This window comes from Pristis pectinata, chromosome 26 (assembly GCF_009764475.1).
Source record: "Pristis pectinata isolate sPriPec2 chromosome 26, sPriPec2.1.pri, whole genome shotgun sequence".
NCBI lineage: Eukaryota > Metazoa > Chordata > Chondrichthyes > Rhinopristiformes > Pristidae > Pristis > Pristis pectinata.
The window spans coordinates 23,313,471-23,330,420 of NC_067430.1; the positions used below are offsets into that span (position 1 = coordinate 23,313,471).

The window sequence follows — 16,950 nt, forward strand, 5'->3', positions numbered from 1 at the left end:
ATTCCCACTCTACCTTCTGACAGTCAGCCAACCTTCTTTCCACACTAGTATGTTTCCTTTAATGCCATGGGCTCCTATCTTGTTTAGCAGCCTAATGTGCAGCACCTTGTCATAGGCCTTCTGAAAATCCAAGTAAACAACATTCACTGACTCTCCTTTATCTATCCTGTTTGTTACTTCCTCAAAGAATTTGAACAAATTTGTCAGGCAAGATCTCCCCTTAAGGAAACCATACTGATTTTGGTCTATTTTATCATGAGCTTCCAAGTACCCCGAAACCTCATCCTTAATAATGGACTCTAACATCTTACCAACCACTGAAGTCAGGCTAACCGGCCTATGATTTCCTGTCTTTTGCCTCCCTCCCTTCTTAAACATTTGCGATTTTTTTTTCCAGTCCTCTGGAACAATTCCTGACTCCAGTGATTCTTGAAAGATCACTACTACTCACTTCTACTTGTGAATGACATGGCCTACTTAATGTAGCCTGTTGCATGTGTCATGGGCTCAATGCTCAGATGTTGGCCTGGGAAAGGATATTGACATCACTTGGCTTATTCTTCCAGTGAGGATTATGTAAAGTGTGGTGGTACCCTTCCAGTGCCTGCTGTAGGTAATCAATGTCTCAGAAGTGTATAGGAAGATACGGATTCTCTACTATCTTTTCAGGCAATGAGTTGCAGAGCTCCATCAACTTCAGGGTGAATTTCTTCCACCCCACCAGATGTATTCTCTTCTGCCTAACCCTTCTACCAATTACTTTAAATCAATGATTCAGTTTCTACCCCTCCCATGAGAAATGAGTCCTTCATATTTACTCCACCTAGTCTCCAATCTTGTGTACCTCAAATTAAGTCACTGCTCAGCTTCCTTAATTCCAATGAAAACAATACTTATCCAATCATTCCCCAGAGTGACTATTTTACAGCCACTCCTCTGTATTGTGGCCAGTGCAAGCACATCTTTCTCTGTATTGGCTAAATGGGAAAGTACCCCTCATGCCTTCCGTTTCTGCTTTAAAACTTCTCCCATTTTGCTGAAACCTGGTGAGCCTCCTCAAGTGAAAGTTATGCTTTGATCTTTACTTCCTCAGTGGGTTACTACTGGCTCTCCTCACTTTGCTTTTGGTCATTTAAATCAATTGACTGATCAGAATTTGCTACGTCTAACAGGGTGGAAGCTTTTTATCATAAGCAAGCTCACTTTGGAGACATGAGACTACAGATGCTGGAATCTGGAGCAAGAAACAATCTGCTGGAGGAACTCAGTGGGTCGAGCAGCATCTCTGGGAGGAGGAAAAGGTCCCGTGCAGGGTTTGACTCTTGCTCCTTTAAGCTTCCTTCCATGACCACTTTTTCTGTTTCTATGTAGACTTTGCTACTTCACTTTCCTCCTTCAAAAACCTCTCTCTTAAAATCTGAATCCCCTTAGTCCCAATACAAAGTAAAATATAGTTCCAATTCTGAGTTTAACTGCACACTCACTCAGAGCAATGGAGGTTAATCCAATCTGAAAGTCCTTGTCATCATCTGTTATGTTTGTCTAAGTTGGAGCAGTGGTAGGGGTGGGTTCATCAGTGAATTTGCTAACATAAAAATTCCAATTGCATTTAAAATCAGATGATTTCATTCAATCATTTGTTTTCTGCAGTATCAGTGTATATGACTGAGAATAATCTTTTAGCAGATGAGCTCTCTCCTTGCCAATCGTTCTGCAAACAATAAATTCTTTGCATGTGAAGCATCCTGACAACTTTCATTTACAGTAAATAAAATATTCTATGTAACTTTAGGAGCCATCTGTTTCTTATAGAGCTTATCTAGTACTATCTCAGACAGGTCTGCTATGCTTATGGACATTGTGTTCATTTACTGTACAAGTTAATGTACAGAATATGTGTGAAATTACTGCTCTATTAAAAGTTAATTAAATCTGTCTATGCTAAACTGCACACTTCTGGCATATTGTAGTTATTTGTGTTAAAATTTGCATTAAAAGGGAATGATTAGAGTAATTAAGCAGAGATGAACGTTGAACGAAACACTTTACATTTTCATACAAGCCTCTCACTCCATTGGGGTCCATTGTGTGGTTCTGAAGAAATTGTCAATATAATTGAGTGTTTGAGGAACTGAGCACTTGGCTTAATGATTTACAATTTCCCCCACAACCCTTTTGCTAGCCACCATCACAATGGAAAAACAAAAGCATCTTCACGTTTATTTGTAGCATTATCATCTGCAAAGTTGATAAGATTTAAAGTAATCAGAGGTGCAGCATTTTCATGTGTTGGGTTTCAGATTAGAATAGAGATGAACAAACTCTACCACACAAGCTAAATTTGCCCAAATAGGAACTTTTATTTTAGCCTGTTAAAGGGGAAACAGGCAATCCACCACATACAAGATCCAAGATACTGTGAACAATGGAATAGACACTTTGCAATCTCCGGTACTGTGGAGATTGTTGACGGAAGGTTGAGAAATGGGAGGGTTCAGGCAGACCAGGTTGAGGAGTAACCAAAGGCAATGACAACTGGGATGGGTCTGAAGTGGGTGTGGTCAGAAACAATGTCAAAATGGAAAAGGGCATCATCCTGGAGGGGAATGGATGCTTCTCACTCAGGGCTGCAATCCACGTGGGGTTGTACTTTTTAACTAATTTGGAAGCAGACTTTGGTCCTCTAGTTAAGGTCTGCTTCAGTGTCCTTGTGGAGTTTAACCATGTTGTAGGATTTTGTGCAAATGATGTCAAACTAGTGTTATACACTATTTGGTATCACAATGTGTGTCCAATGGCCTTCATGCATGCAGAAGTACCAGCAATAATTTCGGTCCCAATTTGAAAATGGCTCCCTAAATCCAAAAGGTTGGGCACCTCAGGATTAGAGATCTAAACATTGTCACATTGGCTGATTCTGCTAGTTGTTAGATTCTTTGTTAGCACTTGAAGAACAGGCCAGAGTTCTTAGTGTGCTAGGTAAGTAAGCAAAGAGGGCCTTGGGTTAACAGAAGCCTCCTCATTTTTTTTTAAAAAACTGAATCTTTGCATGTAGTTTTGGCAACATGATTAGATAGCAACTAAATTCAAATATCTATAAACTGCTTGTATTGCTTTATTTTCTCTTGTCACCTCAAGGGCCTTGTTATCAAATTAATTGTGAAAACCACCCTAACAGTATGTCTCTATCTGAACTCCACCTCCTGGCAGCATGGGGGTGCAGCAGTTAAAGCTGCTGTATCACAGCTCTGGGGACTCGCATTTGATCCTGACATGAGCTGTTTTGGAGCTTTCACATTCTTAAGACCACATAGTTTTCCTTTGGGTGCATCAGTTTCCTCCTACATTCCCAGCTGGCTACTATAAATTGCCCTTTGGTGAAGGCAAATGGCAATAGAACAAAAGGAGTAAATTGATGGGCATATGATAGACAATAAATTGCAGGGTTAGACAGGAATAAGACGAAGGGGAATTGGATTGATGGAATTTTTCTTCTTGGAGCTGACATTAACTTGATGGGCCAAATGGCAGCCTCCTGTACTGTAATGTGTGTAACCAAGTATACACCATCATGTGCCTTGTATGATAGAGAGCACAGATATCTCCACTAATGTGTATACCATTACATCGCCTTGCTGGATAAGACTGACCTGGGATAACCCTTCAAGAAACAACATCATGGGCCCAATATATCTCACATAGCTGTATAAAGTTAACTAAAGCACTTTAACCTTTTCTGCCCAAATTGTCTCCAGGTGTTTGGTACCTTTTTTAAGCACACATGAAAATGCCTAGGTTTATTTCCTGGAATCCTAACTTGAAACTTCATTAGTCGGAGCTTGCAAATGTCAGAGGTTGACAAGAGGTGACCGGACTTGGAGGAATACAAGTCTGATTAGTTGAAAGTGATGCCGGAGGTGACTTTATATTTCTTGTTTGAAGAAGTCCATTGCCAAGGGCATTTGATGGTACACTTGTCAGCTCCTAATATATGAACCTATTACAGAGACAATTGGAAACAGGTTCCAATCATGCCTAATGTACAGATGCATGAAGATGATGTAGGACTTGGTTACTGGGAGGAGCAGTTGATCTCCTTCACTGGAGGCGTACACACAGTATATGTACCCCCATGTAGTCAGTGATTATTCATGGCCCATAGACAATACAATGGAATTAGGTAATCTGATCAGAGATGTGATTTACAAAACATTCGGCAATCTTTTTAAAGATGGAGAAAGACTGGAAGGTTGGTGTACCACTCTCAGCATGTACTGTAGTAATGGAATTCTCAGTGTGACAAATATCATCCACTTGTCACAGGAAATTTGACCAAATTACTTTTTCTGGCTTTTCCAACATGAACAAAGAGCAGCAGGAATAGGCCACGCACCCCTTCCAATCTGCTCGGTCATTCACTATAGTTGTAGTAGATCTGATCTTGGCCTTGACTCCATCTTCCAGCCTGAGTCCCATAATTCTGGATTCCTTTATAATCCACCTTTCCCAGTCTTGAACACAGCACAGCACTCAGCCTTTAATATCGCTCTGCAGTAGGAAGTTTTCAAAAGGTTCACAACTATTTGAGAGTTCTTCATTTCATCTTAAACGGGCAACTGTTTATCCTATGACAATGCCCCTTGGTTCTAGATTTTCCTACTGGGGAAGTTAGTGCACTGCTTCGATATTGTCTAATTCATTCAGAATCTTGTGCATCTCAATAAAGATCACCTTTCATTGTATGTAATGTCACAGCTTCTAAAGGATCAACATTTGCATTTTGCTGCATTTTTAATATTTATAAGCTTGTGATGTTTTCATATATACTTATTTACTCTCAAATTTAATTCCACCTATATCAATTTTTCACACATTCTTTGTCTAACATTAAGTTGGCTACCACATTTATTAGGAAAACAATTTAGAAAAGAGCAGTTTCATAAATTAGCAAGGATATTGATTTTAGTTTGTAATCATAGAGCTGGAATACATTCAAGATTCATGTTCCAAAAGTGGCATAAAATTCATTGAAGTTTTAGAAATATGCTTGCTAAGGGATTAATAAACTAGACTAGTTGAGGTTTGTGTTCAGCAAATTTTGGGGATCTTGCGCTAGAGAATTAAGCAAGTTCCTGTCCAGAAAAGTAGAGCAAAATTAAGTGGCAATAAAACCACGTGCATCGACAGATCATCACCTTCACCTAAATGATCCAAGAATATTTCATTTCCTGCTGTGGATGTTGAATAGTTTGAGACAAGAAACTAAAAATGTTGTAAATGCTCAATAGGTCAGGCAGCAGCTGAGGAGAGAGAAACAAATTAATGTTTCCAGTCAATGGCCTTTACTAGAACTGGGGAAAATGAGAAAACATGTTAAGTTGTGGAGAAGGGTGGTGTGAACAAAGGGAATGTCTGTGCAGACCAAGAGTATTCAAACGACAGTTTCAAGAGAGGGTGGTAGGAGTTTATTTTGGCCGCTCTGTCTGGACACACGATGAATGAACAGATGCAGAACACAAAAGTTGCTGGAAACCTTAAAAGAAACACTGTTTGAATATAAAATCATCATCCTGTAGTGGATTGTCTTTTCACAGATGCTACCTGACCTGCTTCAATGCTTGTTGTTTTTGCTTCATTTAGTACGCTGACGTTGGTTCTTTATCTTCCCAGCTGATATTTAAGATATTTCGAAGACAGCGTTGATGGAACTTTTCAAGTGCCTTCAGATGTCGTCAGTATGTTGTCCAAGTTTCTGATACATACAGGAGCGTTGGGATCACCATTGCTTTGTACACTAACATTTTAGTGGCTGTTTGGATGTCCTCGACCTCAAGGGATAGCCATGACAACATGACCTGCTGTGTCAATCAATGCCTTCATGGACTACCTAGGGATGGCCAATAGACTTTGCTAGCTTCAAACCTATAATCAAGATTTTAAAAACAAAAACCTCTACAGCTGCTACAGATGTCCATGATAACATTTGTAGAAGTTGCCTTTGTGCCCAGTCCTTGTGGAGACAAAGGCCATCTTCACAAAGAGGACACCCTCCATGGTGTGGCATACACTCCCGACTAGGAAATATCACAGGTCCTTTTGTTGTTGGATCTAAATCCTCCGTATCCAACAGCATTCTGGGATTAGCTTCACCGGAAGGGCGATAGCTGTTCAAAGTGGTATCTCTCTACTACTATCTAATGGGCAATATGTGCTAGCCTTATCTATGAAAGTATGTGATTGAGATCAAACCTCCTATCCTGGTATGTATTCAAACCAGTAGCAAAACTTGTTTAATTAGTTAATAAGTAACTTAACGATTAAAACTTTGGTTACCTTTAAAGTGGTCCAGCTTCATTTAGGGGCCTTTCTGATGGTTATGTCTTTTTTTTAAAATCTCCAATATCTGACATACAAAAATGGTTGCGTCTCCCACTCTAGCCAGTAATTTTGCTAGTTATCAGCTCCAAATAAACTACCTCCTCCCTACGTTAACATTCGATATACGGCTATTTCCTATTCTCTCAATATCCCAACAGTTGTCACACAACAGCATTTTCAGAATATTTTTCGTCACTCGCCTCCCTCCCAAATCCATCCCAAGAAACTTCGCCAACAGAAGTGCGGGTGTTATGATGCCCACGAGTCTAGCAGATATTGCTTCTGCATAATAATAGGTTCCTGAATCGGATTATAATATTAATCGAATTGGGGCGATGGTAAACTCACTGGAGCTTGTAGGAGACAGACTGTAGAACCTACCCAAAACTACTCAATTGGGAGTAAAATGAGACCCAATGCAAAACTATTTTGCCGAATGGTACTGCTAAGAAAGTGGCCATGACGATCGCCAAATAGATTACCTTGATAAATGTTCGCGATACGACGGAAGAAATTTAGTTGTGTTGACCCCTGGTTTGAAATGGCCCTGATGATTAGTTAGACAAATGTAATTTGTAGAATTTCGATGTTTTTTTCCCCAGACGTGGCCTTATTCAGCGGTGGGAGATGCCAGCTCGGAATCACCGTGATGTCTGAACAACAGCTGCCCGACCGACTCTGCACTGACGGTGACCGGCACCTGGCGGGCGGCAATCCAACCAAAGCCGCCGCCTGTTACAGCGCGGCTTTCAGTCGGGATGCCGAGGCGGCAGTCCGCCACGTACAGTCTCTGGGGGACGTCGGCCTGGCCAGCATCGTGGCCGTCCTGGAGGGCTGGTGCGCCGGCCACACGTGGGTGCCGCTCCAGGTTGGGGTCGAGCCGGCTGGCGAGGCTCCCGTGAGCGCCGGGATGGCCGCCGGCTTCCTCTTGCTGTTGGACCCCAGTAACCTGATAGCCTCGGTGCTGAGAGTGGACACGCTGCTAAGGAGCGGGCAGCACGACGAGGCTGTGAGCCGCTGCAACGCCCTGCTCAACGCGCACCCGAAGCACGCGTTGGGCCTGCTGCTAACCCGGGCCCTGGCCTGGGTCCTGTCCGACAGGCACTCGGGCAACGGCGTGGTGGACTACCTGCAGGCCTTCGCCAAGCGCCGGGAAGAAACCGTGGCGTTCGTGACCACCAGGCAGACGGCCGACCTGCCACGCATCGTCGACGCCTTCAACCACTACGTGTCTCAGCACCAAAAGAGCGCGCAAGGCGACCGCGCCCACGACCGCTTGCTCGGCGACTGCCGCCGTTTCATGGCAGCCGTGGCGGCCTCTGACGGCGACGCCCCTCGCGCGCGCATCGCGCGCCCCCGTGACGGCGACGCCCCTCGCGCGCGCATCGCGCGCCCCCGTGACGGCGACGCCCCTCGCACGCGCGCCGTGCGCCGGATGGAGGGGTGGCGGGTGGAAGAAAGCGCGGGAGGTGACGGGCCAGTGTCCGGCCTCGCCGGCTCCAGCCCCCAGTACCGGACCTCCGGCCTCATCAGCCGGGCCACCGCCCACTTCGTCATGGGCAATCACCTGAGGCAGGTCATTCATGACCTGGCCTTGGCCTTCGAGAACAACCCGGTACTCGCCAGGAAACACTTCGAGCGGCTCTTCTCTCCGCCCGCCGCCCTTCTCGAGCAGACCAAACGCTTCATCGAGGCCCAACTCGCCGACTACCGGGAGACGGTGCGCCGCCGGCCTGACCTCCGATCGGACGCCGGCGCCGACCTCCTCCTGCCCGTCCTCGAAGCCCTGCAGCTGCAGATCCACGTCGACGCCCAGGCCAGCCGTGACACACGGATCCGACTGGCCGACTGCAGGCTTCTGACTGGGGACGTCCGCGGCTCCCTCGCACTCTGCCGGAGTTTGGCCTCGTCCGATGGGGCCGCCTACCCCAACACCATCCTGGCCCTCCGCGCCATCTGCCACCTACATGCTGGCGATCATGGGCAGGCTCTCGCCGACTTCCAGGCCATCGTGGAGCACGAGTTGCCGCACCCGGACAGCTGCGTTCGGGCCATGTGTGGCCGCGGCCTGCTGAGGTTGCTGGACGGTAAGCCCTATCTCGCCACTTTGGACTATATCACTGCTAGTAGGCTGCGGCTGGACGAGACTGCGTTCTTCGTCAAGGCCTACGTGCCGTGGAACCAGCGGGGCCTCTTGTACAAGGTGCTTCAGGAGGAAGGGGAGAAGATGGTGCGGAAGAAGCTGTGCTGTCCATCCTCTGGTGCCAAGCTCCGTAGGAAGGCGGCAGAGTCGGGAGACCAAGGCTGGTCCAACAAAGAAAGGTCTGGTCCCTCAGTTGAAACAAACTCATTGCATTAAAACCAGCGTAGGTTAACTGGATTTCTTTTGGAAATTAACCTTTTTGGGGTGCAAGTTCAGAGTAATTTTGGACAGGATATGGCAAGTTAAGATTAGTCCAGTAAATTGTTCAATAATTGATATACATTTGTGAGTAGCCGATCCTTGTCAGTTGTTTGCCAATCCGAAAATGACTGACTTATTCCCGTTTCCTATCGAGTCCTCGTTCAATACTAATATATTGCTTCCAATCTAATATGTTCACGATCTATTATAGCACCTTACCAGTGTGATCAAAATGCTTTTTATACATACCGAAGTCGGGCTTCCCTTCATGCTAGTTTGCATTCTCGAGTCTGGGATTGGGGATGGATGACTTCCATTCAGGATTTTTTTGGATTCTGAGGTAGCTGATGAGACAAACATAGGAACCACAGACTCCCCCACATATGGGTCAGGTGATAGCTGTCTGAGCAGGTGGGTAGCATGTGAGATGGTCTCCTTTTGCCAATTACTTGGGGGACTCGGGGTGGGGGAGTGCTGTGTATTTCCAATGTAATGACCTTGGGATTCTCAATACCATGCCAACTGCTTTGAGTGATTGTGGACTAGGGATTTCCAAGTGGGAATGTGGCAATACTTTAAGGAGGCTTGAGCATGTCATTGAATCTTTTCCTCTGTAACCTTTCTGTAACAGACCTCAGAATGGAATTCTGTTTCAGAAGGTGGTGATGGGCATGCAAATAGCATGGCCTGCACAGTGGTGCTTATTGACCAACGGGGATATAATTGCCAGGGATGTTAGCCTGGGGGAGGTCACTATCAGTTAACTTTTCCCTTCCAGTGAATTTGGAGGATTTTGCAGAGACAGTGTTGGTGTTGTTTTCCCAGTGCCATGAGGCGCTTGCTACATGTGGTCCAGATTCTCAGACCATGTAAGAAAGCAGCGATCTCTTGTGCCCAGTAGACCATAAGTTATGTTGTCATAGTCATAGCATGGAAACCTGGCTTTTTGGCCCACTGTGTCCATTTTGATAACTAAGCACCTGGTGCACTAGTTCTATTTATGCTCTGAAATGCCCATCAACTGACACCCACGGTAATAATTCTTCTGCACCCATCTATACCAAAGGGCAACTTGCAATAGCCAATTAAACAGCCAGCCAGTTTGTCTTTGGCATATGGGAGGAAAGTGGAGCACCCGGGGTAAACTTGCATGGTTAAATAGAGAACGTGCAAACTCCCCACAGATAGCACTGGAAGTTTGGATGAAATCTAGATCTCCAGAGCTGTGATGCAGCAGCACTAAGCGGTTCACCACTGTCAGGTCAGAGGTCCTAATCTTCATTTATTTTTCTTTTAACAGAGGATTCATTAGGTTACTGCACAAGGGTAGGGTGCATAGCATTGACAACATTGTATATTAGCATGGACAGCAGAATAGTTAACTAACTGAAATCTAAATTGGGGTTAATGGGTCATTTTTGGATTGGCAGTCAGCAACTAGTAGGGTGCCATAGGAATCCATACTGAGAGTCAACTATTTACAACATGTATTAATGATTTGGATGAAGGGACCGACTGTATTGTGATCAGAGTTGCTGATGATACAAAGGACCACCTCACTCCTCCGATTCCTTTGTACCACAAGACTTAGGAGTCACTGCACTTTAACAAATTGCTTCTTCATTTTTTTTCGTTCTTCCAAAGCGGATAATCTCTCAATTTCCTCTTATGTTCCATACCACAACTTACCTACTCACTTTACCACTATGTATCTCTTTGTAGGCTCTGTGCCCTTCTCGCAACTTGCTAACCTACCTATCTTTGTATCATGAGCAATATTCTTGGACCCTTGATCCAAGTCATTAATATAGATTGGTTTTGTTTTTCTCCCTTTGCAGGATAAGAAGTTGGACAGTATGGGCATTTGACATTGGGTTCTTGGATCTTGAATAAAGTACGTAGTATACTAAATCTCTGAAGGCATGTACAGAGTCTCCTTTATATGTATGATTATCTCCTGAGGAATTATTACTTGACGTAGACAGTACTGTCATGTCTTCCAAGCATTAAGTCTTGGCTGCTGAGAAAGCACTGAATATGTGCTGCTAATTATTTACTATCCCTTTAAGGGAAGAAATTTACAGGATTGTTTCTGTGAAGATCTTATTTGTTCTCGCAGCTAGTTGGGGTTAATACTCAAATATTCAGTCTTCTGAACTTGATCCAAGGCTAGTAAATGTAAGGGCACATTGCAAAAAAAACTAACATGGTATTTGAGGTTTAAAGGAGAATAACTGATTAAAAGCAAACACATTTTCCTTTTTCCCTAGAGACGCATTGGGTGTTCATTACTTGGCCTTGCTGCTGTTAGAACTGGACCCAACAGATGAGGTTTCCCGAATTTTATACGCAGATGCTCTTTACCAACTAGGCCGAACGGAAGAGGCACATAAAACATTGCTGGTATCATTTGGCAAGAACCCTTGGTGTTCTTCAGTGTTGGCTCGGCTCACCCTACTTCAGTTGAAGAAAGGCTGTTTATATGAATCCAACCAGGTACAATACTTGATGCACAGGTTCCTAGATATTAGAACAATTGAAAGGTAATTGCCTTGGCCTTGTGTCTTCTTTGTACCTACATTGTTGATGGAGTTGTGCCTTGATCTCTGAACGTTCACTCTCTTGCTCACAACATGTTCTGCAGCCAGTCGGAGGCAACGTGCCTTCTTGGATGCACTTACCCGCAACTGCAAAAACTCCTGCAGTTCAAGTCATCAACATGAGGTTTTTAGTGGGAGAAGAATGAATGGAATTGTGGAATGAGATCTCAAACTTGCCTTAAAATCATTTGAAAATGTATGTGATTAAAAATTTTTTGATTTTCTTTGGTTAAACCAGGAGCTGGAGGGAGAACCTGAGGAGTGATGGAGTAATTCTTACTAAAGAATAAGATCAATGTAGTAGTGAGAAATTGTATTAGCTTGGAAGATCATCATCTAGAATCAGTTGGGTGCAGATGAAAAATAGCAAGTGAATGGAGCCATTGTAGGATTGTCAGACCCACAGCAACCTTAAATTAGGAAATCTGTATAGAGAATTAATGGGAGCTTATAAGAAAGGGACTGCAATGATTGGCTAATTAACAGCAGCCAATAAGAAGAAGGTAGGGTTAAATGGAGCAGCCATTGCTGGAGTGGACCAGTGTTAGAGTGGGAAACTGAGGCTCTGGCTCAAAAGGCTTCAGTGAGAGGAGGCGGAGGCTAAGGCAAGTCTCTGGTAAGTTTCTTTCTTCCTTTGATTTTTCCTTTAGTGCCAAGCTAGAGTAGTTAGAATGGCTCCAGGGCCAGTGGTGTGTTCGTCTTGTGAGATGTGGGAGTTCTGGGAGACTTCCAGTCTCCCTGATAGCTACATCTGCACGAGGTGCATCCAGCAGTAGCTCCTTACAGACAGTGTTAGGGAACTGGAGCTGCAGCTGGACTGCCTTCGGATCCAACGGGAGAATGAGGAGCTCATAGATGAGAGCCACAGGGAGGCAGTCACTCCTAAGTTGCAGGAGGCAGTTAGCTGGGTGACTGTCAGGAGAAGGAAGGAGAGTAGGCAGGTAGTGCAGAGTACACTTGTGGTGGTACCCCTGAATAACAGGTATACCGCTTTGGATACTGTTGGGGGGGGTGACCTACCGGGGAAAGCTGCAGTGACCAACGAGAGGGGGAGAAGCGAGCGGTAGTGATAGGAGATTCAATGGTAAGTGGGGCAGACAGGAGATTCCGTAGACGTGAAAGACACTCCCGGATGGTATGTTGCCTCCCAGTGCCAGGGTCAGGGATGTCTCTGATCAGGTCCACAGCATTCTGAAGGGGGAGGGCGAACAGCCAGAAGTCGTGGTACGTATTGGTACCAATGACTTAAGTAGGAAAAGAGATGAGGTCCTGAAGAGGGAATATAGGGAGCTAGGTAGCAAGCTGAAAAGCAGGACCTCAAGGGTAGTAATCTCTGGATTGCTGCCTGTGCCACGTGCCAGTGAGGGTAAAAATAGGTTGACTTGGCAGATGTATGCGTAGCTGAGGAGTTGGGGCAGGGTTTCAGATTTGTGGATCATTGGGATTTCTTCTGGGGACGGTATGATCTTTACAAAAGGGACAGTTATACCTGAACTGGAGGGGGACCAATATTCTTGTGGGCAAGTTTGCTAGAGCTGTTGGGGAGAGTTTAAACTAGTTTGGCAGGGGGATAGGAACCTGAGTGATGTTAGAGGTTGGTGCATTTAGTGTACAGGTAGATGCAGCATGTAGAGAGACAATGAGGAAGGATAGGCAGTTGAAAGGGCAAAATTGCAGTCAGTTGGATAAGCTGAGTTGTGTCTACTTTAATGTGAGAAGTACCAAGGAACAACGATGATTAACTTAGAGCATGGGTAAGTACATGGACTACGATGTTGTGGCCATTATAGAGAGTTAGCTGTCACAAGGGCAGGAATGGCTGCTGGATATTCTGGGGTTTAGACGTTTCAAAATGGATGGGGAGGGAGGTAAAAGAGATGGGGGAGTGGCTTTGCTGATCAGGGACGGTATCACAGCTGTATAAAGGGAGGATGTCCTGGAGGGATTAGCAGAGACACTGAGGAGCAGATTGGGAGAGAGATTTTGGAAAGGTGCAAAAATAACAGGGTTGTTGTCATGGGTGATTTCAACTTCCCTAATATTGATCGGCACCTCCTTAGTGTAAAGGGGAAAGATGGGCCAGTGTTTGTTAGGAGTTTCCAGGAAGGATTCCTGACACGATATGTGGACAGGCTGATGAGAGGAGGGGCCAGACTGGACCTGGTACTAGGCAATGAGCCTGATCAGGTTTCAGATCACTCAGTGGGTGAGCATTTTGGAGACAGTGACCAGTCGACCTTTACCATAGCCTTGGAGAGGGATAGGAGCAGACAATATGGGAAAGTATTTAATTAGGGAAGGGGGAATTATGATGCTATTGGGCAGGAACTTGGGAGCATAAATTGGGAACAGATGTTCTTGGGGAAGTGCACAGTGGAAATGTGGAGCTTGTTTAGGGAGTACTGGCATGGGGTTCTGATAAGTTTGTCCCATTGAGGCAGGGTAAGGATGGCAGAGTGAAGGAACCATGGTTGACAAGAGACATAGAATAGCTTGTCAAGAGAAGGAAGGAAGCTTACCTAAGGTTTAGAAAGTAAGGATCGGATAGGGCTCTGGAGAGTTACAAGGTAGCCAAGCAAGAGCTTAAGGATGGATTTAGGAGAGCTAGATGGGGACATGGGAAGGCCTTGGTGAGTAGGATTAAGGACACCCCCAAGGTGTTCCCCACGTATGTGAAGAATAGGAGGATGATGAGTGAGAGTAGGACTGATCAGGGATAAGAGGAAAAGTGCCTGGAGTCGGAAGAGGTAGGGGAGGTCCTTAATGAATACTTTGCTTCAGTATTCACCAGTGAGAGAGACCCTGACGTTTGTGAAGATGGCGTACAACAGGCTGATGTGCTAGAGCATGAAGAAAGAGGATGTGCTAGAACTTCTGAAAAACATTGGGATAGATAAGTCAAGGGGGCCAGACGGGATATATTCAAGGTTATGATGGGAAGCGAGGGAAGAAATTGCTGTGCCTTTGGCAATGATCTTTGCATCCTCACTGGCCACAGGAGTAGTGCCAGATGATTGGAGGGTGGCAAATGCTGTTCCTTTGTTCAAGGAAGGGAGTATGGATAACCCCGGGAATTATAGACCAATGAGTCTTGCTTCAGTAGTGGGCAAATTACTGGAGAAGATTCTTAGAGACAGGATTTATGAGCACTTGGAGAAGCATAGGCTGGTTAGGGACAATCAGCATGGCTTTGTGAGGGGCACGTTGTGCCTTGCAAGCCTGATTGAATTCTTTGAGGATGTGACAAAGCACATTGATGAAGGTGGAGCAGTGGATGTGGTGTACGTGGATTTTAGTAAGGCATTTCATGAGGTTCCTCATGGAAGGCTCATTCAGAAAGTCAGGAGGCATGGGATCCAGGGAAACTTGGCTGTGTGGATTCGGAATTGGCTTGCCCGTAGAAGGCAGAGGGTGGTTGCAGATGGAGCACATTCTGCCTAGACGTCAGTGTTGTGGATAGTGTAGAAGATTGCTGTAGGTTACATCAGGGCAGTGATAGGATGCAGAGCTGGGCTGAGAAGTGGCAGTTCAACCCGGAGAAGTGTGAAGTGATACACTTTGGAAGATTGAATTTGAAAGCAGAATACAAGGTTAATGACAGGACCCTTAGCAGTGTGGAGGAACAGAGGGATCTTAGGGTCCACGTCCATAGATCCCTCAAGGTTGCCGCGCAAGTCAATAGGGTTGTTAAGAAGGCATATGGTGTGTTGGGCTTCGTTAGCTGGGGTATTGACTTCAAGAGCTGTGAGGTAATGTTGCAGCTCTACAAAACTGGTCAGACCACACTTGGTGTCTTGTGTTCAGTTCTGGTCGCCTCATTATAAGAAGGATATGGAAGCTTTAGAGAGAGTACAGAGGAGATTTACTAGGATGTTGCCTGGATTGGAGAGCATGTCTTATGAGGATAGTTTGAGTGAGCTAGGGCTTTTCTCTTTGGAGTGAAGGACGATTAGAGGTGACTTGATAGAGGTATATAAGAGGGATAGATTGAGTGGACAGTCAGAGACTTTTTCCCAGGGCAAAAATGGCTAATGCGAGTGGACATAATTTTAAGGTGATTGGAAAAAGGTATGGGGGGCAGATGTCAGAGGTAAGTTTTCTTTACAGAGTCGTGGGTGCGTGGAACACACTGCCGGCAGGGGTGGTGGAGGCAGATACATTAGGGACATTTAAGAGACTCTTGGGCACATGAATGATAGAAAAATGGAGGGCTTTGTGGGAGGGAAGGGTTAGATAGGTCTTAGAGTACGATGAAATGTCGGCACAACATCGTGGGCTGAAGGGCCTGTACTGTGCTGTAATGTTCTATGATCATGGGTGACTTTAATCTTCATTAGTTTAAACAAGTTTGTTGAGTGCATTTGGGAAAGTTTCACAAAATATTATTGAAATAAACCTACTAAAACAGGCTTTTTGAGATTTGACCATGTGTAAATCTAGGGTGGTGAGATTATAGCATGATAGAATTTCACATTCAATTTGAGAAGCTTTGCTCTGAAACTGGTATCTAGTAGTTAAAGACAGGTTTGGTTGAAGTGAATTGAGGAAATGGATTACAAGATGGTTTTGACTTCCATTGAGAAATTAAAATGGAGAAGGATGATCCACCCATAGTTGAATTGTAAGAAGAAATACACAACGTTGCAAAAGTTAGTAGTAGGCAGAAGTTTGGGAAAAGTTTAGAAACTAACAAAGGACGACCTTCAAAAAAAAAAGTAGATTGAGAGTAAACCAGCAAGAAATATGAAAATGGATGAGAGCTTCTGCAGTTATAAATGGAAGAGAACAGTTAAGTGAATGTTGGTTTCTTAGAGGAGGAAACTAGAGAGTTGATGGGAAATATTGTGATCTCTATGTAGTAGAAAGCATCCAAAGAATAGTAGAAAATCAGGAGAAGGGTTGTAAAAGGGAGAGAGGAACTTGTTAGCAATAAATGCAAATTAATTGAACTGAAGGTCGACAGTTCTGGACCTGATGGTTTATACCTTGGATTCTCAAGAGTAGGGGCTTCGTGAATGATAAATGCATTGATTATGATTTTTCCAGTTTTCTAGTTAGAGAAAGGTCCCAGTGGACTGAAAAGTTGTAAATGTAACACTCTTATTCAAGAAAGGAGAGAGACAGAGAGCAGGAAACTACAGACAAGTTGGCTGACATCTGTTGTTGGGGGAAAATGCTGGAATTCATTATTAAGGAAGTAGTAGCAGAATGTTTAGAAACATAGTTTTATGAAAGGGAAATTGTGTTTGACAAGTTTATTAGAATTCGTTGAGGATGTACCAGCCAGGGTGGATAAAGGGGAATGTCAAAAGGCAATTACTTAAACTAAAGTTAAAGAAGGGGAAAAATGACATCAGTGGAGGAAAAAAATTGTTAACTTCATTATTTAGTCCCTGGTTGTGCAGTGTATTGAGAAAGTGAGATACTGTTCTTTGAGCTTATTTCGGGTATCGTAGGATCAGAGAGCGAGTGGGACAGAAAATTAAAGTGGCAGGAGACTGAAAGCTCGTAGCTTTCTTTGCAGACTGAATGGAAGTGTTTTGCAAACCATCACCCAGTCTGCCTGGT

The 16,950-nt window shown here is 44.5% G+C and overlaps 2 protein-coding genes across 2 annotated transcripts in view; both read left to right on the top strand.

The window, feature by feature from the left end:
• Nucleotides 1-6,134: 6,134 nt before the first annotated feature.
• LOC127583233 (uncharacterized) lies at nt 6,135-7,701 on the top strand. The gene is made up of 3 exons (XM_052039003.1): nt 6,135-6,260; nt 6,981-7,629; nt 7,686-7,701. Exons 2-3 carry the CDS (start codon nt 7,028-7,030, stop codon nt 7,699-7,701), a joined length of 618 nt encoding a protein of 205 aa, XP_051894963.1. The 5' UTR covers nt 6,135-6,260; nt 6,981-7,027.
• A 123-nt stretch (nt 7,702-7,824) lies between these two features.
• LOC127583471 (tetratricopeptide repeat protein 34-like) overlaps nt 7,825-16,950 on the top strand; it is a 52,123-nt gene continuing 42,997 nt past the window's right edge. Inside the window, exons 1-2 of the mRNA XM_052039502.1 lie at nt 7,825-8,700; nt 11,053-11,278. Coding sequence (XP_051895462.1) covers nt 7,934-8,700; nt 11,053-11,278 — 993 coding nt within the window. The 5' untranslated portion in view covers nt 7,825-7,933. The remainder of the gene's footprint in view (nt 8,701-11,052; nt 11,279-16,950) is intronic.

Bases quoted from the DNA above. Each gene is read 5' to 3' on its own strand.
- LOC127583233 (XM_052039003.1), top strand. From the start codon at position 7,028: ATGTCTGAACAACAGCTGCCCGACCGACTCTGCACTGACGGTGACCGG.